The sequence below is a fragment of the Engystomops pustulosus genome, chromosome 11, assembly GCF_040894005.1.
Source record: "Engystomops pustulosus chromosome 11, aEngPut4.maternal, whole genome shotgun sequence".
In the NCBI taxonomy this organism is placed as follows: Eukaryota; Metazoa; Chordata; class Amphibia; order Anura; family Leptodactylidae; genus Engystomops; species Engystomops pustulosus.
The window spans coordinates 81,163,687-81,185,083 of NC_092421.1; the positions used below are offsets into that span (position 1 = coordinate 81,163,687).

The 21,397-nt window shown below is 44.6% G+C and overlaps 1 protein-coding gene across 2 annotated transcripts in view; it reads left to right on the plus strand.

Annotated features, from left to right (window-relative positions):
• TCERG1L (transcription elongation regulator 1 like) overlaps window positions 1-21,397 on the plus strand; it is a 174,836-nt gene that overhangs the window by 144,427 nt on the left and 9,012 nt on the right. For both annotated transcript variants that reach the window (XM_072129349.1, XM_072129350.1), the window contains 3 exons: window positions 6,531-6,685; window positions 9,450-9,519; window positions 19,047-19,170. In XM_072129349.1, coding sequence (XP_071985450.1) covers window positions 6,531-6,685; window positions 9,450-9,519; window positions 19,047-19,170 — 349 coding nt within the window. The remainder of the gene's footprint in view (window positions 1-6,530; window positions 6,686-9,449; window positions 9,520-19,046; window positions 19,171-21,397) is intronic.

The window sequence follows — 21,397 nt, forward strand, 5'->3', positions numbered from 1 at the left end:
GATGTAATGATGGGTCAGTGTTATCTATATAGAGGTCATTGTACAGGGAGGGGGAGGAGATAAGCTGTGACATCATCTATTGTCAGTAGTGATGTAATGATAGGTCAGTGTTATCTATATAGAGGTCATTGTACAGGGAGGGGGAGGAGATAAGCTGTGACATCATCTATTGTCAGTTATGATGTAATGATGTGTCAGTGTTATCTATATAGAGGTCATTGTACAGGGAGGGGGAGGAGATAAGCTATGACATCATCTATTGTCAGTAGTGATGTAAAGATAGGTCAGTGTTATCTATATAGAGGTCATTGTACAGGGAGGGGGAGGAGATAAGCTGTGACATCATCTATTGTCAGTAGTGATGTAATGATGGGTCAGTGTTATCTATATAGAGGTCATTGTACAGGAAGGGGGAGGAGATAAGCTGTGACATCATCTATTGTCAGTAGTGATGTAGTGATGGGTCAGTGTTATCTATATAGAGGTCATTGTACAGGGAGAGGGAGGAGATAAGCTGTGACATCATCTATTGTCAGTAGTGATGTAATGATAAGTCAGTGTTATCTGTATAGAGGTCAATGTACAGGGAGGGGGAGGAGATAAGCTGTGACATCATCTATTGTCAGTAGTGATGTAATGATGGGTCAGTGTTATCTATATAGAGGTCATTGTACAGGGAGAGGGAGGAGATAAGCTGTGACATCATCTATTGTCAGTAGTGATGTAGTGATGGGTCAGTGTTATCTATATAGAGGTCATTGTACAGGGAGGGGGAGGAGATAAGCTGTGACATCATCTATTGTCAGTAGTGATGTAATGATGGGTCAGTGTTATCTATATAGAGGTCAATGTACAGGGAGGTGGAGGAGATAAGCTGTGACATCATCTATTGTCAGTAGTGATGTAATGATAGGTCAGTGTTATCTATATAGAGGTCATTGTACAGGGAGAGAGAGGAGATAAGCTGTGACATCATCTATTGTCAGTAGTGATGTAATGATGGGTCAGTGTTATCTATATAGAGGTCATTGTACAGGGAGGGGGAGGAGATAAGCTGTGACATCATCTATTGTCAGTAGTGATGTAATGATGGGTCAGTGTTATCTATATAGAGGTCAATGTACAGGGAGGGGGAGGAGATAAGCTGTGACATCATCTATTGTCAGTAGTGATGTAATGATAGGTCAGTGTTATCTATATAGAGGTCATTGTACAGGGAGGGGGAGGAGATAAGCTGTGACATCATCTATTGTCAGTAGTGATGTAATGATGGGTCAGTGTTATCTATATAGAGGTCATTGTACAGGAAGGGGAGAGGAGATAAGCTGTGACATCATCTATTGTCTGTAGTAATGTAATGATGGGTTAGTGTTATCTATATAGAGGTCATTGTACAGGGAGGGGGAGGAGATAAGCTGTGACATCATCTATTGTCAGTAGTGATGTAATGATGGGTAATGTTATCTATATAGAGGTCATTGTACAAGGAGGGGGAGGAGATAAGCTGTGACATCATCTATTGTCAGTAGTGATGTAATGATGGGTCAGTGTTATCTATATAGAGGTCATTGTACAGGGAGGGAGGAGATAAGCTGTGACATCATCTCTTGTCAGTAGTGATGTAATGATAGGTCAGTGTTATCTATATAGAGGTCATTGGACAGGGAGGGGGAGGAGATAAGCTGTGGCATCATCTATTGTCAGTAGTGATGTAATGATGGGTCAGTGTTATCTATATAGAGGTCATTGTACAGGGAGGGGGAGGAGATAAGCTGTGACATCATCTATTGTCAGTAGTGATGTAATGATGGGTCAGTGTAATATATATAGAGGTAATTGTACAGGGAGGGGGAGGAGATAAGCTGTGACATCATCTATTGTCAGTAGTGATGTAATGATAGGTCAGTGTTATCTATATAGAGGTCATTGTACAGGGAGGGGGAGGAGATAAGCTGTGACATCATCTATTGTCAGTAGTGATGTAATGATGGGTCAGTGTTATCTATATAGAGGTCATTGTACAGGGAGGAGGAGGAGATAAGCTGTGACATCATCTATTGTCAGTAGTGATGTAATGATGGGTCAGTGTTATCTATATAGAGGTCATTGTACACGGAGGGGGAGGGGATAAGCTGTGACATCATCTATTGTCAGTAGTGATGTAATGATGGGTCAGTGCTATCTATATAGAGGTCATTGTACAGGGAGGGGATAAGCTGTGACATCATCTATTGTCAGTAGTGATGTAATGATGGGTCAGGGTTATCTATATAGAGGTAATTGTGCAGGGAGGGGGAGGGGAAAAGCTGTGACCTCATCTTTTGTCAGTAGTGATGTAATGATAGGTCAGTGTTATCTATATAGAGGTCATTGTACAGGGACGGGGAGGAGATAAGCTGTGACATCATCTATTGTCAGTAATGATGTAATGATAGGTAAGTGTTATCTATATAGAGGTCATTGTAGAGGGAGGGGGAGGAGATAAGCTGTGACATCATCTATTGTCAGTAGTGATGCAATGGTAGGTCAGTGTTATCTATATAGAGGTCATTGTACAGGGAGGGGGAGGAGATAAGCTGTGACATCATCTATTGTCAGTAGTGATGTAATGATGGGTCAGTGTAATATATATAGAGGTAATTGTACAGGGAGGGGGAGGAGATAAGCTGTGACATCATCTATTGTCAGTAGTGATGTAATGATAGGTCAGTGTTATCTATATAGAGGTCTATGTACAGGGAGGATAAGCTGTGACATCATCTATTGTCAGTAGTGATGTAATGATGGGTCAGTGTTATCTATATAGAGGTCATTGTACAGGGACGAGGAGGAGATAAGCTGTGACATCATCTATTGTCAGTAGTGATGTAATGATAGGTCATTGTTATCTATATAGAGGTCATTGTACAGGGAGGGGGAGGAGATAAGCTGTGACATCATCTATTGTCAGTAGTGATGTAATGATAGGTCAGTGTTATCTATATAGAGGTCTATGTACAGGGAGGATAAGCTGTGACATCATCTATTGTCAGTAGTGATGTAATGATGGGTCAGTGTTATCTATATAGAGGTCATTGTACAGGGAGGGGGAGGAGATAAGCTGTGACATCATCTATTGTCAGTAGTGATGTAATGATGTGTAATGTTATCTATATAGAGGTCATTGTACAGGGAGGGGGAGGAGATAAGCTGTGACATCATCTATTGTCAGTAGTGATGTAATGATGGGTCAGTGTTATCTATATAAAGGACATTGTACAGGGAGGAGGAGGAGATAAGCTGTGACATCATCTATTGTCAGTAGTGATGTAATGATAGGTCAGTGTTATCTATATAGAGGTCTATGTACAGGGAGGATAAGCTGTGACATCATCTATTGTCAGTAGTGATGTAATGATGGGTCAGTGTTATCTATATAGAGGTCATTGTACAGGGAGGGGGAGGAGATAAGCTGTGACATCATCTATTGTCAGTAGTGATGTAATGATGTGTAATGTTATCTATATAGAGGTCATTGTACAGGGAGGGGGAGGAGATAAGCTGTGACATCATCTATTGTCAGTAGTGATGTAATGATGGGTCAGTGTTATCTATATAAAGGACATTGTACAGGGAGGAGGAGGAGATAAGCTGTGACATCATCTATTGTCAGTAGTGATGTAATGATAGGTCAGTGTTATCTATATAGAGGTCTATGTACAGGGAGGATAAGCTGTGACATCATCTATTGTCAGTAGTGATGTAATGATGGGTCAGTGTTATCTATATAGAGGTCATTGTACAGGGAGGGGGAGGAGATAAGCTGTGACATCATCTATTGTCAGTAATGATGTAATGATAGGTCAGTGTTATCTATATAGAGGTCATTTTACAGGGAGGGGGAGGAGATAAGCTGTGACATCATCTATTGTCAGTAGTGATGTAATGATGGGTCAGTGTTATCTATATAGAGGTCATTGTACAGGGAGGGGGAGGGGATTAGCTGTGACATCATCTATTGTCAGTAGTGATGTAATGATGGGTCAGTGTAATATATATAGAGGTAATTGTACAGGGAGGGGGAGGAGATTAGCTGTGACATCATCTATTGTCAGTAGTGATGTAATGATAGGTCAGTGTTATCTATAGAGGTCATTGTACAGGGAGGGGATAAGCTGTGACATCATCTATTGTCAGTAGTGATGTAATGATGGGTCAGTGTTATCTATATAGAGGTCATTGTGCAGGGAGGGGAGGAGATAAGCTGTGACATCATCTATTGTCAGTAGTGATGTAATGATGGGTCAGTGTTATCTATATAGAGGTAATTGTACAGGGAGGAGGAGCAGATAAGCTGTGTCATCATATATTGTCAGTAGTGATGTAATGATAGGTCAGTGTTATCTATATAGAGGTCATTGTACAGGGAGGGGGAGGGGATAAGCTGTGACATCATCTATTGTCAGTCGTGATGTAATGATGGGTCAGCGTTATCTATATAGAGGTCATTGTACAGGAAGGGGGAGGGGATAAGCTGTGACATCATCTATTGTCAGTAGTGATGTAATGATGGGTCAGTGTTATCTATATAGAGGTCATTGTACAGGAAGGGGGAGGAGATAAGCTGTGACATCATTTATTGTCAGTAGTGATCTAATGATGGGTCAGTGGTATCTTTATAGAGGTCATTGTACAGGGAGGGGGAGGAGATAAGCTGTGACATCATGTATTATCAGTAGTGATGTAATGATGGGTCAGTGTTATCTATATAGAGGTCATTGTACAGGGAGGGGGAGGAGATAAACTGTGACATCATCTATTGTCAGTAGTGATGTAATGATGGGTCAGTGTTATCTATATAGAGGTCATTGTACAGGAGGGGGAGGAGATAAGCTGTGACATCATCTATTGTCAGTAGTGATGTAATGATGGGTCAGTGTTATCTATATAGAGGTCATTGTACAGGGAGGGGGAGGGGATAAGCTGTGACATCATCTATTGCCAGTAGTGATGTAATGATGGGTCAGTGTTATCTATATAGAGGTCATTGTACAGGGAGTGGGGATAAGCTGTGACATCATCTATTGTCAGTAGTGATGTAATGATGGGTCAGTGTTATCTATATAGTGGTCATTGTACAGTGAGGAGGAGGAGATAAGCTGTGACATCATCTATTGCCAGTAGTGATGTAATGATGGGTCAGTGTTATCTATATAGAGGTCATTGTACAGGGAGGGGGGATAAGCTGTGACATCATCTATTGCCAGTAGTGATGTAATGATGGGTCAGTGTTATCTATATAGAGGTCATTGTACAGGGAGGGGGAGGAGATAAGCTGTGACATCATCTATTGTCAGTAGTGATGTAATGATGGGTCAGTGTTATCTATATAGAGGTCATTGTACAGGGAGGGGGAGGAGATAAGCTGTGACATCATCTATTGTCAGTAGTGATGTAATGATGGGTCAGTGTTATCTATATAGAGGTCATTGTACAGCGAGGGGGAGGAGATAAGCTGTGACATCATCTATTGTCAGTAGTGATGTAATGATGGGTCAGTGTTATCTATATAGAGGTCATTGTACAGCGATGAGGAGGGGATAAGCTGTGACATCATATATTGTCAGTAGTGATGTAATGATGGGTCAGTGTTATCTATATAGAGGTCATTGTACAGGGAGGAGGAGGAGATAAGCTGTGACATCATATATTGTCAGTAGTGATGTAATGATGGGTCAGTGTTATCTATATACAGGTCATTGTACAGGGAGTGGAAGGGGATAAGCTGTGACATCATGTATTGTCAGTAGTGATGTAATGATGGGTCAGTGTTACCTATATAGAGGTCATTGTACAGGGAGGGGGAGGAGATAAGCTGTGACATCATATATTGTCAGTAGTGATGTAATGATGGGTCAGTGTTATCTATATAGAGGTCATTGTACAGGGAGGAGGAGGAGATAAGCTGTGACATCATCTATTGTCAGTAGTGATGTAATGATGGGTCAGTGTTATCTATATAGAGGTCATTGTACAGGGAGGGGGAGGAGATAAGCTGTGACATCATCTATTGTCAGTAGTGATGCAATAATGGGTCCGTGTTACCACAGACACAATGGAGAGAGCCCGGTGCGAAACTAATCCATTTTGGTTGCACATTACACATTTGGGCAGATTTATCAAGTGTCTCAAAGCCAGAATATTTCCAGTTGCCCACAGCAGCCAATCACAGCTCCCCTTTAAAATATTCATAAACACTAGCAAAATGAAAAGTGAGCTGTGATTGGTTGCCATGGGCAACTAGAAATATTCTGACTTTCTGACAGTTTAATAAATCTGTCCCATTGTATTTACTAGATTATACACCTAGTAAATACCCCCCATCTATTTGTCAGGGGAGGCAAGTAGTACCTACATTTAGAGGCTATGTGATTGTTTAACGTGGAATCATGGCCGGGGCTGTAAAGTCTTCTTCATTGTGTAACTATTTCTTTGCATTTCCTGTGTTTTATGTTGGGATGAATTCTATGCAGATTATATATTATTCTTAGGTGCGTGGTGTGGACCGGTGATGATAAAGTATTTTTCTTCAACCCAACTATTCAATTATCAGTTTGGGACAAGCCAATAGATCTAAAGGATCGGGTGGATATAAACAGGATCATCGAGGACCCTCCACATAAACGCAAATTGGAATCTCCCGCAAGTAACTAAGCGCTGTGATTATTTATTCTATTACATTTAATCTACATAATGAATAATGATAACTTGTACATTTGTTGCGCCCTCTTCTTTCCAGAAATTGTATTATGGACATAGCCGGTTTTAGACAAAGTGGGGCCCTGGGCAAAACTAAAAGTGGGGCCCCAAAATAAAACTATTTTATGAGCAGTCAGTAAGAGGCTCCTTTATCCATGTACAATAATAACACTTTGTAGTTACACACAGAAGTGGTGAATATCTGTAATATGGGACTGGAGGAGGATTTTATAGGACAGATGATAGGGAGATGGATAATAGAAGATATGAAAGATGCAGAAATATAACGTAAATGATAGATAGATAGGAGATAGATAGATAGATAGAAAGATAGATAGGAAATAGATAGATAGATAGATATATAGATAGATAGATAGGAGATAGATAGATAGGAGATAGACAGATAGATAGATAGATAGATAGATAGATAGATAGATAGATAGATAGGAGATAGATAGATAGGAGATAGATAGATAGATAGATAGATAGATAGGAGATAGATAGATAGATAGATAGATAGATAGATAGATAGAAAGATAGATAGATAGATAGATAGATAGGAGATAGATAGATAGGAGATAGATAGATAGATAGATAGGAGATAGATAGATAGGAGATAGATAGATAGATAGATAGATAGGAGATAGATAGATAGATAGATAGATAGATAGGAGATAGATAGATAGATAGATAGGAGATCTAGGATCTAGGAAGTAGAAAGAGATAACTAGACAGATAGATGATAGACATGTAGACAGGAGATAGATGATTAGTATATTCACCCGGACATTTAGCCAAGTGGTATTAGATAAGCAATACATCCCCTGCACACAAGAGTCCACATGCAGGCGGCCCCTTTTTGGACAGGGGCCCTGGGCAAATGCCCAGTTTGCCGCCCCCCAACACCAGCCCTGATTAAGGATTTCATAATCCAAAAATTTAAATTTAATATGATAAAAATACATCTCAAGAGGCTACAACTCCTATGTGGCCACTTATACACACATGGAACATAATAACTAATCAGATTATGACAAAATCATGTTAGTTCTCAAAGCTGCTCATCTTCGGCCCTTATCATAGTCCAGCCAAGAAAAAGGGAAGAAAGCTCAGCAGGAACAACATCCGGGAATGTCCATAAGGAGGCAAACTCTCCACTAAACTGAGAGCATCACTAAATTTCATAGCCTGGGGTAAGAATGGGTCTGCTCATCACTAGTTAACACCAATGTTCACTGCCGGCACCGATTGCGGGTGTTAACCCTTCGAATGCTGGTGGTGGCATGTAAACGCCAGAGGCACGTGTGCATTGCCCTTTTTTCCAAGGTCATTGATCCCTGGGTCAATCTGTGCCAAAGATTGTGGGTGTTAACGATGGGATAAGTAACAGATCACGAGAATGAGCCCCCTGACTCCCTGGACCAATATTTGCCCATAAAAGCTGAAACAATTCAATCCCTTTGGGCCTGACAGAAGCCACGATCTTTAGTTACATAGTTACTTAGTCCTTTATGCTTTAAATGGAACAAGAGCACCCATACAACTGTCACCCCATTACATAGGCATATGGATTGTTGAGTTCCATTGGTGGGAGCCCCATCAATCGGTCACTTATCACTTATGTACTTCTGAAGGAATTAGCAGCCATCCATACAAGGCCACAACAACATCTCTCTAGGTGATAAGTAGTGTTTTATGAGGGTATATGAACGCCTTGGGGTACACCGTGATGTTAAAGGGAACCTGTGACCTGCCGAATCGCTTATGAACCTCCAAAAGTACCTTATATGGGCTGTTTTCTGCAGATGTCTTTATAAAGGGCTAACACTGCCTTTATCGGGAAAATTAAAGTTATATCCACAGACCCTCAAAGCCGCCTTGACAGCTAACCCCCCCTCCTTACCTCCATGGATCTACTTCCTAGTATTGCACTGCTTTCGATACACTTCAACACCACTTAACTGCTAGCCGGCTGAACTGCTACTATGATGTGCTCGAGGCAACGCGGACGGCTAGTAGGTTCCTTATGCTTATGCTGTATTGAAAGCGGCTCATGCGCAGTGTGTGTTTCCCCCTCTGGATAAGCACAGAGGGCTTTAATATAAGGGCCTGTAGAAGCTCCATGGAGGTAAGGAGGCGAGGGTTACCTGAAGAGGCGGCCTTGATGGTGGGTACCTGCCTGACTGCTGTCTGTGGATATTACTTTATTGCTCTGAGTAAAGGCAGCGTTATAAACACATGTGCAGAAAACAGTCAGCAGCCCATTTAAGGAATATTTGGTGATTTAAAAGCGATTCGGCTGATGACACGTTCCCTTTACTCTCCGATGGGCTGCAGGAGACTCCAGGGTGAACTTCTTTATGGTGTCCACATTCTCTAATAGGGCTTTTCCCTCAGTAATAATCAGATAAAAGTCTCGCACTTACCGGTATTAAAAAGCCTCCGAGCCCTTGCCAACGCTCTGATAGGAAAAGAACCGCTCTGCCAGATGGATCACCTCCAACATCTCACAACTACCATCAGCATTGTAGTCTTAAAAGCTAAATATTAGTTCATTAGGTATTTTGCGTTCAGCACGGAGACTGGGAATTCGTCATGAGACGGAGAGTTTTGGCTTCCGAGACGGGACATAAAATTGTCATTATCCAAGTGTTTGGGGTATTTCAACATTATTCTGGTTTTAAATCTATTTTTTTTCTATGTTTTATCAGCTGGCAAAAAAGATGGACTTTTCCCAGAAGATGTAAATGAAGAACATAGCTCCAAAGTTAAGAGGAACCGGTAAGTACTAATGGGGGGTCCTGGGGGCCGGGGGATGTGATGTGTCCTCTATGTGCCAATAGGGCGTGATGTCTTCTACAACAAGTCATAACAGGGCATGATGTGGATCACCTATGTCATTAGGACTTGAGGTCTAATACATTGTCCCAGATGTGTAGGACTTGTTCCACAGCAGATGATGTGCATTACTAGTATCACTATACTCGATGTATGACTTATGTTTGGGCATGACTTAATGGGGCAAATTTACTTACCCGGGCCATTCGCGATCCAGCGGCGCGTTCTCTGCTCTGGATTCGGGTCCGGCCGGGATTTAAGAAGGTAGTTCCTCCGCCGTCCACCAGGTGGCGCTGCTGCGCTGAAAGTCATCTCATCACGCCGGAATGCACCACCTCGGACCAGGTGAAGGTAAGCGCTCCCCAAGCGACACTTTTTCGTTTTTTAAATGCGGCGGTCTTTCGGAATACGTTGGGTTTTCGTTCGGCCACGCCCCCCGATTTCCGTTGCGCGCATGCCGGCGCCGATGCGCCACAATCCGATCGCGTGCGCCACAATCCCGGGGCAATTCAGGTACAATCGGCGCAAATCGGAAATATTCGGGTAACGCGTCGGGAAAACGTGAATCGGGCCATTAGTAAATGACCCCCAATGTTTGCATAATAAAAATAAGGAAACCCTTGGATACTTAGCCCTGTCACATCATTAAGTTGTAACTTGTCGACAGTTTTATCGTTTATCATTCATGGTGAGGCCGGTAATGAATCTCCTGGCATTAAGGCGAGCAGCTATGTGACACTAATGTCCTAATAGACTCCTTAATTAGATGTTGTGAACAAATAAATGAAGACTTAATTAATTAATTAGTGAAAGCAATGCAGAGTATGCGGAGTAACCACACGATGATTAATTAGTGGATTTTATAAACATGAACCTTAATTACAAAAGTCAAATGCTGATCAGTAGACGACATCCAAGGAAATGTAGGGAAATGTCGTGTTGTGATTAGTTTCTTCAATATGAGCTTCAAGGCAATGGGTTGTATCAAGTTTCTATGGTGGTCGGGAATAACAAGCTGATTGGTGAAGGTCCAACTAACTGTGACACCCACCAATCAGAAGAGCAGGCCCCCAGCAATCCAAGGAACTGGAACTCTGTTCTCCGCCACTTGCGTAGACAGTGAAAGATAAGTTTGGCTTTAGTGAACAATGGGGCACATTTACTTACCCGGTCCGTTCGCGATCCAGCGGCGCGTTCTCTGCGCTGGATTCGGGTCCGGCCGGGATTTAATAAGGTAGTTCCTCCGCCGTCCACCAGGTGGCGCTGCTGCGCTGAGAAGCATCTAAACGCGCTGGAGTTCACCGGCTCGGGCTAAGTGAAGGTAAGCGTGTCCCGAGCGACACATTTTCCGTTCTTAAATGCGGCGGTTTTTCCGAATACGTCGGGTTTTCGATCGGCCACGCCCCCCGATTTCCGTCGCGTGCATGCCGGCGCTGATGTGCCACAATCCGATCGCGTGCGCCAAAATTCCGGGGCAATTCAGGTACAATCGGCGCAAATCGGAAATATTCGGGTAACACGTCGGGAAAACGCGAATCGGGCCCTTAGTAAATGACCCCCAAAGTGTTTCCCAGTTGTGAGATCCTCCTGATCTGCTCGTTATCCCCAATCCTGCAAATGTTGGTACAAACTCTGTAAAATTCAAACTGTGCTGTTGCAGATAAGTGAGGTGCAAATCCGTAACTCCTTAAACACACAAATGTATAGCTACGGCCTGGGCGAGCAATGAGAGAGGTGCAGCAGAGAGGAGGGGTGAGTGCTCCTCACCCCTCCCATCCCCATTGAAAGCCATAATATGGCATAATAAAGGACATGTCACCACAAGCTCACCGCACCGTGACCGGGAGCCATAAACGTCTGTGAAATTGTGCAGCTGGATCACAGTCCCCCATACGTTTGTGCGCATGAGGCTATAGGTGCAGTAACCTTCACTGATTGGACGTCCTCACTCAATGCTGTGCAGCTGTTTCGAACGTCATAATTAATCTGGGAGCAGTGAAGTTGGATTCAACTATGAGAGTCACGGTAGAGTTTGACCATTACAAAGTTTAGCAACCTTAAAGACAACTTTTTTTGGGGGGACAGCAATCTAAATTTTTCAAAGAAACCCTCTAATAACTCTAGTTTGACAACTCTACTGATACCCTGAAATGGGGAAGGAACATTCAGTGCAGAGAGTTCACTTCACAGTAATGTACGACCCAGAGAAGACCAAGTGCAATGAAGATCGTTATTCATGTTTCTCGGTCACACAACATGGAAGACTGTTCTTTGTTCTGATTTAAAGGGGTTGTCAAGATTTAGATATTTTTTTTTAAATGGGCCCCAAGTAGAATAAATATCATAAAGAACCTACAATACTTATGTCCTTACCTCCAGTCCTGAGCTTCCATCCTTGCCGGCCTCAGTTGATTTCAGCGATGATGTCATATCGAAAGCACGCTCATCGCTAATACCCCACCGATCAGCACGTTAGACCCATAACTTGTTTGGAGGGAAACCACTTTAATTATTTTCCCACCTCCTGAGGTCAATAGCAAATACATTTATGAGCTGGGACAAAACCTTTACCTTCTATGCTCTTTCATTACAAGTAATCGGGATGGTGCTAAACATTTCTGGTTCAGGTCTGATTTTGGGTTCAGGTTTGGTGTTCGTGTTCGTACATGCACCAGGAAGAAGGAGGTGAACTCCGGGGACCTGAGCAGGGAAGCGACACATGCAGGATATCAGGTGCACGATCTTAGTGACTCCCTGCACAGCGCATTATACATGGACAATGCACTTACATGCACCAGGAAGAAGAAGGTGAACTCCGGGGACCTGAGCGGGGAAGCGACACATGCAGGATATCGGGTGCACGATCTTAGTGACTCCCCGCACAGCGCATTATACACGGACAATGCACTTACATGCACCAGGAAGAAGAAGGTGAACTCCGGGGACCTGAGCGGGGAAGCGACACATGCAGGATATCAGGGGCACGATCTTAGTGACTCCCCGCACAGCACATTATACACGGACAATGCACTTACATGCACCAGGAAGAAGAAGGTGAACTCCGGGGACCTGAGCGGGGAAGCGATACATGCAGGATATCGGGTGCACGATCTTAGTGACTCCCTGCACAGCGCATTATACACAGACAATGCACTTACATGCACCAGGAAGAAGAAGGTGAACTCCGGGGACCTGAGCGGGGAAGAGACACATGCAGGATATCGGGTGCACGATCTTAGTGACTCCTCGCACAGCGCATTTTACACGGACAATGCACTTACATGCACCAGGAAGAAGAAGGTGAACTCCGGGGACCTGAGCAGGGAAGCGACACATGCAGGATATCAGGTGCACGATCTTAGTGACTCCCTGCACAGCGCATTATACATGGACAATGCACTTACATGCACCAGGAAGAAGAAGGTGAACTCCGGGGACCTGAGCGGGGAAGCGACACATGCAGGATATCGGGTGCACGATCTTAGTGACTCCCCGCACAGCGCATTATACACGGACAATGCACTTACATGCACCAGGAAGAAGAAGGTGAACTCCGGGGACCTGAGCGGGGAAGCGACACATGCAGGATATCAGGGGCACGATCTTAGTGACTCCCCGCACAGCACATTATACACGGACAATGCACTTACATGCACCAGGAAGAAGAAGGTGAACTCCGGGGACCTGAGCGGGGAAGCGATACATGCAGGATATCGGGTGCACGATCTTAGTGACTCCCTGCACAGCGCATTATACACAGACAATGCACTTACATGCACCAGGAAGAAGAAGGTGAACTCCGGGGACCTGAGCGGGGAAGAGACACATGCAGGATATCGGGTGCACGATCTTAGTGACTCCTCGCACAGCGCATTTTACACGGACAATGCACTTACATGCACCAGGAAGAAGAAGGTGAACTCCGGGGACCTGAGCAGGGAAGCGACACATGCAGGATATCGGGCGCTGGATCTTAGTGACTCCCCACACAGTGCATTATACACGAACAATGCACTTACATGCACCAGGAAGAAGAAGGAGGTGAACTCCGGGGACCTGAGCGGGGAAGCGACACATGCAGGATATCGGGCGCGCGATCTTAGTGACTCCTCGCACAGCGCATTATACACGGACAATGCACTTACATGCACCAGGAAGAAGAAGGTGAACTCCGGGGACCTGAGCGGGGAAGCGACACATGCAGGATATCGGGCGCAGGATCTTAGTGACTCCCCGCACAGCGCATTATACACGGACAATACACTTACATGCACCAGGAAGAAGAAGGTGAACTCCGGGGACCTGAGCGGGGAAGCGACACATGCAGGATATCGGGCGCTGGATCTTAGTGACTCCCCGCACAGCACACTATACACGGACAATGCACTTACATGCACCAGGAAGAAGAAGATGAACTCCGGGGACCTGAGCGGGGAAGCGACACATGCAGGATATCGGGTGCACGATCTTAGTGACTCCCTGCACAGTGCATTATACATGGACAATGCACTTACATGCACCAGGAAGAAGAAGGTGAACTCCGGGGACCTGAGCGGGGAAGCGACACATGCAGGATATTGGGTGCTGGATCTTAGTGACTCCCCGCACAGCGCATTATACACGGACAATGCACTTACATGCACCAGGAAGAAGAAGGTGAACTCCGGGGACCTGAGCGGGGAAGTGACACATGAATGATATCGGGCGCAGGATCTTAGTGACTCCCCGCACAGCGCATTATACACAGACAATGCACTTACATGCACCAGGAAGAAGAAGGTGAACTCCGGGGACCTGAGCGGGGAAGCGACACATGCAGGATATCGGGTGCACGATCTTAGTGACTCCCCGCACAGCGCATTATACACGGACAATGCACTTACATGCACCAGGAAGAAGAAGGTGAACTCCGGGGACCTGAGCGGGGAAGCGACACATGCATGATATCAGACGCACGATCTTAGTGACTCCCCGCACAGCGCATTATACACGGACAATGCACTTACATGCACCAGGAGGAAGATGGTGAACTCCAGGGACCTGAGTGGGGAAGTGACCCATGCAGGATATCGGGCGCTGGATCTTAGTGACTCCCCGCACAGCACACTATACACGGACAATGCACTTACATGCACCAGGAAGAAGAACATGAACTCCGGGGACCTGAGCGGGGAAGCGACACATGCAGGATATCGGGTGCACGATCTTAGTGACTCCCTGCACAGTGCATTATACATGGACAATGCACTTACATGCACCAGGAAGAAGAAGGTGAACTCCGGGGACCTGAGCGGGGAAGCGACACATGCAGTATATCGGGCGCAGGATCTTAGTGACTCCCCGCACAGCGCATTATACACAGACAATGCACTTACATGCACCAGGAAGAAGAAGGTGAACTCCGGGGACCTGAGCGGGGAAGCGACACATGCAGGATATCGGGCACAGGATCTTAGTGACTCCCCGCACAGTGCATTATACACAGACAATGCACTTACATGCACCAGGAAGAAGAAGGTGAATTCCGGGGACCTGAGCGGAGAAGCGACACATGCAGGATATCAGGTGCACGATCTTAGTGACTCCCCGCACAGCGCATTATACACGGACAATGCACTTACATGCACCAGGAAGAAGAAGGTGAACTCCAGGGACCTGAGTGGGGAAGTGACCCATGCAGGATATCGGGCGCACGCTCGTTGTGAATTGTGGCAGACTTTATCCTCGTCTGACATTCCAGAAAAGGGATCACGCAGGGACCGGGTAAGTAAATGTGCCCCAGTGTCTCACATCCGCTGGAGCCGCCATTAGATGCTGAGGGGCAATAAGGCAAATCACTGATGTTCCTCGGGCTCAACAGATAAAATTATTCTGGGGCTCAGCCCTCATCACCCCCTGTGATAAATGTCATTTGAAAAGTTTTAGACTTCCAACAAGTGAATATCAGTGAATATCAAACCGCTGGCACAATACATCATGTTCCTACATTACATCAGGGACTGAGAATATTCATTGTCATTATATTTAAATTCTGGAGAAAATGTAATAGTAAATGATGGGTTGTGTGCAGACAATAAAAGCTTTCCCTGTGTAAGGTGCCACTTACCGTCACTTACCACGGACAGCGCAATAATAGAAGCTCCGCGGCCCCTTCACCTCCCGCCATCATCCTCCTGTATCTACAATTATACAGAGTGTTACACTGTTACATGTGGCCTCTGATATCATGTGCTGCACATTATTATGTGATTGATGCAATTTTACTGGCAAAATACTAAAGTTTTTGGGTGTTGAAAAAGTTATAGACAGTTCTGGCCAAGGACTGGAGGGGAAATGCTAACTTTTAGGGGACACCTTGTCATTTGCTGTTATTCACATTTCATATGAGTTAGAGTGAATGCTTCTTAGATTTACATTGAGAGACTGGGAGCAGGAACAGCATCTTCTCCAACAAATACAGTATCTTCCCTCACATCATGACCTGAGCAGATTATTGTACCCCCAAACTGAGTTATACCAAAACCACAGCTCACATAGAACACTATATACCAGTGGTGGCACTCAGAGCCTTTTCTCTGGGCACCTAGGCCATCACCAAAGAGGACTCAAGTTATCTCCTTGCACTCCCAGGCAGCCCAGGACTTGTCATGCTCAATGTTATTATAAAGCAACAGCTCTGCCTGGGACAACAGGAGGGGTGGGAAGGTGTGGGCAGATCAGAATTATCATTGTTGCTCCTTCTTCAGGCAAAATATTTCTTCCTGTTCTGGGGAACATTCTATCTACTGTATTAGTTTCCTCAGATACTGATACGATTGAAAGTTACAACAGAGCGGGGAGCAATAAGTTAGGGAATAAATTGCCATGTTGGCACGTTGTGATAAACAGGTGGGTATGGGTTGTAGTTTGGGCACTTGGTCTCTAAAAGGTTTGCCATCACTGCTATATACAATATACTATGCTCCTCGTGCTCTATAACATGCTGCCTGCAGATAGGACACTATGTACAATCTGCTCAGCTCCTCCTGCTCTATAACATGCTGCTTGCAGATAGGACACTATGTACAATCTGCTCAGCATCTCCTGCTCTGTAACATGTTGCCTGCAGATAGGACACTATGAATAATCTTCTCAGCTCCTCGTGCTCTATAACATGCTGCCTGCAGATAGGACACTATGAATAATCTTCTCAGCTCCTCGTGCTCTATAACATGCTGCCTGCAGATAGGACACTATGTACAATCTGCTCAGCTCCTCCTGCTCTATAACATGCTGCCTGCAGATAGGACACTATGTACAATCTGCTCAGCTCCTCCTGCTCTATAACATGCTGCCTGCAGATAGGACACTATGTATAATCTGCTCAGCTCCTCCTGCTCTATAACATGCTGCCTGCATATAGGAGACTCTGTACAATGTGCTCAGCTCCTCCTGCTCTATAACATGCTGCCTGCAGATAGGACACTATGTACAATCTGCTCAGCTCCTCCTGCTCTATAACATGCTGCCTGCAGATAGGACACTATGTACATTCTGCTCAGCTCCTCCTGCTCTATAACATGCTGCCTGCAGATAGGACACTATGTACAATCTGCTCAGTTCCGTCTGCTCTATAGTTGGGACACTATATATTATATACTATGCTCCTCCTTCTCTATAACATGCTGCCTGGAGTTGGGACACTATATATAATATACTATGCTCCTCCTGCTCTATAACAAGCTATCTTCCAATCTCAGATCATTTCTGATGTGATACGTTCCCTTTAATCCTCGCCATTCATAATGACTCGTGTACATTGTACCATACAAGGTGTAAGCAGCCAATCTGCGCGGTGACACTTCCCAGGGAATTCCTATCAGCCATTGTAAATAATAACATAAAAAGCAGAATTATTGATTTGCCAATTTTCATGGCCATAAATTTGCAGGTAAGGAGCGGAGGTGACAGCGGAGGGTGATGAATGATCCTCTGGTAGAGTAAAGCTTGTTTCCAGTACATCACATACTGTCTCATTCTTCTGTGGCTGCAAATCCATGAATAATATATGGAAAGTGAAGCCGGAGCCTTCCCTCATTTCTATTCAGGAAAGGTGAGCGGCAGCTGAGCCGGACCCCCGGAGCCCTCCAAAACTACAACCTTTAATGGATTACATAACACATACCTCCACCTCATGAAGCTTTACCCTCCCTGAACTCTGCAAATCCTCACCGTAGTAAAGATCCACAATGTTACAGGAAGGACAATGGATTGTTATACAATATATACAATATTTATATCATCTTAGAGGATAACATCATTACATGCAAATCTATAGACAAGAAGGAGGAATAGACATGATAACAAATAACAGCAGTTGTGTCCTCTAGCGATCTGTACAATCTGCTCAGCTCTTCCTACTCTATAACATGCTGCCTACAGATAGGACACTCTGTACAATCTGCTCAGCTCCTCCTGCTCTATAACATGCTCCCTGCAGATAGGACACTATGTACAATGTGCTCAGCTCCTCCTGCTCTATAACATGCTGCCTGCAGATAGGACACTATGTACAATCTGCTCAGCTCCTCCTGCTCTATAACATGCTCCCTGCAGATAGGACACTCTGTACAATGTGCTCAGCTCCTCCTGCTCTATAACATGCTGCCTGCAGATAAGACACTATGTACAATCTGCTCAGCTCCTCCTGCTCTATAACATGCGCCCTGCAGATAGGACACTATGTACAATGTGCTCAGCTCCTCCTGCTCTATAACATGCTGCCTGCAGATAAGACACTATGTATAATCTGCTCAGCTCCTCCTGCTCTATAACATGCTGCCTGCAGATAGGACACTATGTACAATCTGCTCAGCTCCTCCTGCTCTATAACATGCTGCCTGCAGATAGGAAACTATGTACAATCTGCTCAGCTCCTCCTGCTCTATAACATGCTGCATGCTGATAGGACACTATGTACAATCTGCTCAGCTCCTCCTGCTCTATAACATGCTGCCTGTAGATAGGACACTATGTACAATCTGCTCAGCTCCTCCTGCTCTATAAAATGCTGCCTGCAGATAGGACACTATGTACAATCTGCTCATCTCCTCCTGCTCTATAACATGCTGCCTGCAGATAGGAAACATATATGGGGGCATGTATCACTCTCTCATTGCATTATTTTCCTTTTTTTTGTTGTTTTTGTGACTTTTCACCGCTTCCTCCAGGATTTAGAGCAGGGGTTGTATTTATCTTTGTAGTCCAGATGTTAATTCAACTTGTTCGACATTTGGGGTCTAAAATTTTCCCATTCTTGTGCCTATTAAGTCGCATGCTAGACCCAGACTTACTTTCGCAGAATTAAAAGTCGCATATCGAAACATAAAGTTGCACAAGTGAGAATAAACAGGCAGCCAATCACTTGTATCACAGCAGGGATTCCGGCTTCTGGTCTGATGAATCGTCCTGTTCTCATTCTTGTCTTACAGGACAGAGGATTCCCAAACCCCCGAACAGGGGGAGGAAGAGGAGGAAAAATCTTCATCCTTGAAATCTTTGCCCCCTTTGGAGGAACGGATGAGCTGCTTTAGGAACATGCTCCTGGAGAGAGGGGTAGGGCTTCTCTCGTTACATTGTTACTCAGCTAAAGATTGTTTCAGTTCATCTTTTATTACTTTTTGTTAAAATGTGTCTCAAGCCAGGACCAAAATTGTGCTGATACATAAGAGGAGATATCAGCTAGATTTGTAGACATGGTACATACCTGACATTCGCTCACTCTTACCGCACTCCACCCGACTGCTGGGCACCTCCCGACGACTTCCCATTGAACACACGAACACCGGAAATGAATACATTTGGCCCCAGCAGCCACTTTATTTACAAACAACATATGAACAAAGTTACATAACAGCAGAAATTTCCTGTTAATATCCTAGAAATATCCTTGCTATTCCCCCAGAAGGAGGTCCTTGGAGCTACAAAGAGAAATCGCCAATATATCCCCCACATTTGCAATTGCCCCCAACTGCAACCACCGGTTCAAGAGCATCCAGATCCCCTGCAGGTGGCTCATGCAACCTCCTTGTAACCCGGGACACCCCCCAGCAGGAGCCAAAAACTGCCGGATGACATTAACAACTAGTTTTTATTGGGAAAGCTGAGCCATTATTTCTCCTCCCCCTTGTCAGTTCCACCAACTCCAAGGACCTTCCTCCTTTCCCCTTTGCTACCATGATAAAGTTATAGTACTCAAACCCACCCATCCACGGCAGGCGCCACTCTCAAATTCGACTACCTGAAATGGCGATCTGGTCACCTCCTGCTGCTCCCCAAATACACGCCAAATTCATATAGAACATGTGACACAAATCTTGAATCTGGCGCCCCCCTGCCCACTACACAGACTTCAATGTCCCAGCACAGAGGGGCTCTGTAAATGCGCCCCTCTGTGTTGATCACTTTTGCACCACAATGGATATTACTTGACCCCTTTCCCATTGGAAAAACCTTCTATTGATCCAATATGGCAGCTTTCAGAATTTCCCAGACATATCCCAAAAGATAAGCTCTTGCTTCACCCCATAGACTAGGTACTTTCCCAAAAGACTTTCTAATTGTTCATTATGAACATGACCTGACGTCCATCATAAACCTTAAAGGAAACCTACCATGAGAAGTAGAGAAGTAGATGTGATGGTGGATTCCTCCTCCTGCCTCTGCCCTGATCTGTTATGTAATAATTAGAGATGAGCGAGCACTAAAATGCTCGGGTGCTCGTTACTCAAGTCGAACTTTTCCCGATGCTCGAGTGCTCGTAACGAATAACGAGCCCCATTGAAGTCAATGGGAGACTCGGGCATTTTTCACTGAAAGAACACATTGAAAGAAGAACACAGTGAAGAACACATTGCAGATGTTTCCGTACATCTGCAATGTGTTCTTCACACATATTGTTCTTCACATACTATTGTGAAGAACACCATTTGGCACGTGTTTCTTCAGATAAGTGAGCAGATGTACGGAAACAACTGCAATGTGTTCTTCACTTAAATGATCCTATGTTCACTGTGTTCTTCACTGTTCTTCACTGTGTTTCCTTAAGTAAAAGCTCGATCTCGAGCTGGCGAAATACTCGCCCGAGCAACGAGCCATTTTGAGAATGCTAATACAGGAACGAGCATCAAGCTCGGACAAGTATCCTTGCTCACCTCTAGTAATAATCCTGGAACGTAACTTGTTGCAAACTTTATAGTAATATGTAAATTACCTGCAGAGGCTCCTGGGGCAGGGAGTAGCCTTAGCTCCCGGTACCCGGCCAGGCTAGGACACGCCCCCGGAGCCTCTGCAGGTCATTTACATATTACTAATATAAAGTTTGCAACAAGTTACGTTCCAGGATTATTACATTACAGATCAGGGCAGAGGCAGGAGGAGGAATCCACCATCACATCTATTTCTCATGGTAGGTTCCTCATGGTAGGTTTCCTTTAAAGGGTACCTATACAGCACACATACTCCATGTATGACTTGATATTAAATTAAGTCCAGTACAGTACAAAGTATGACCCATCTGTACTATATGGACCTCTTACATGGCTGTGTGCACGAGGCTTCATATACTGCAAGGCATTCATTAATAGTGTCGCAGGGTCCATGATTTTTGTGCACAAATCGTACGGGTTTTTACACTGGGATGTTCGATCGCTATGGATTGGCAAGGGGTTAATGAATTGGCCACAACCTAAAATGGTCAGAAGTGACTTCACATCCATGAAGGTGAAATAGAACTTGGTAGAGCAGCTTTTAACTCTAATTGTGCTCTAAAAAAAAGTGTCTA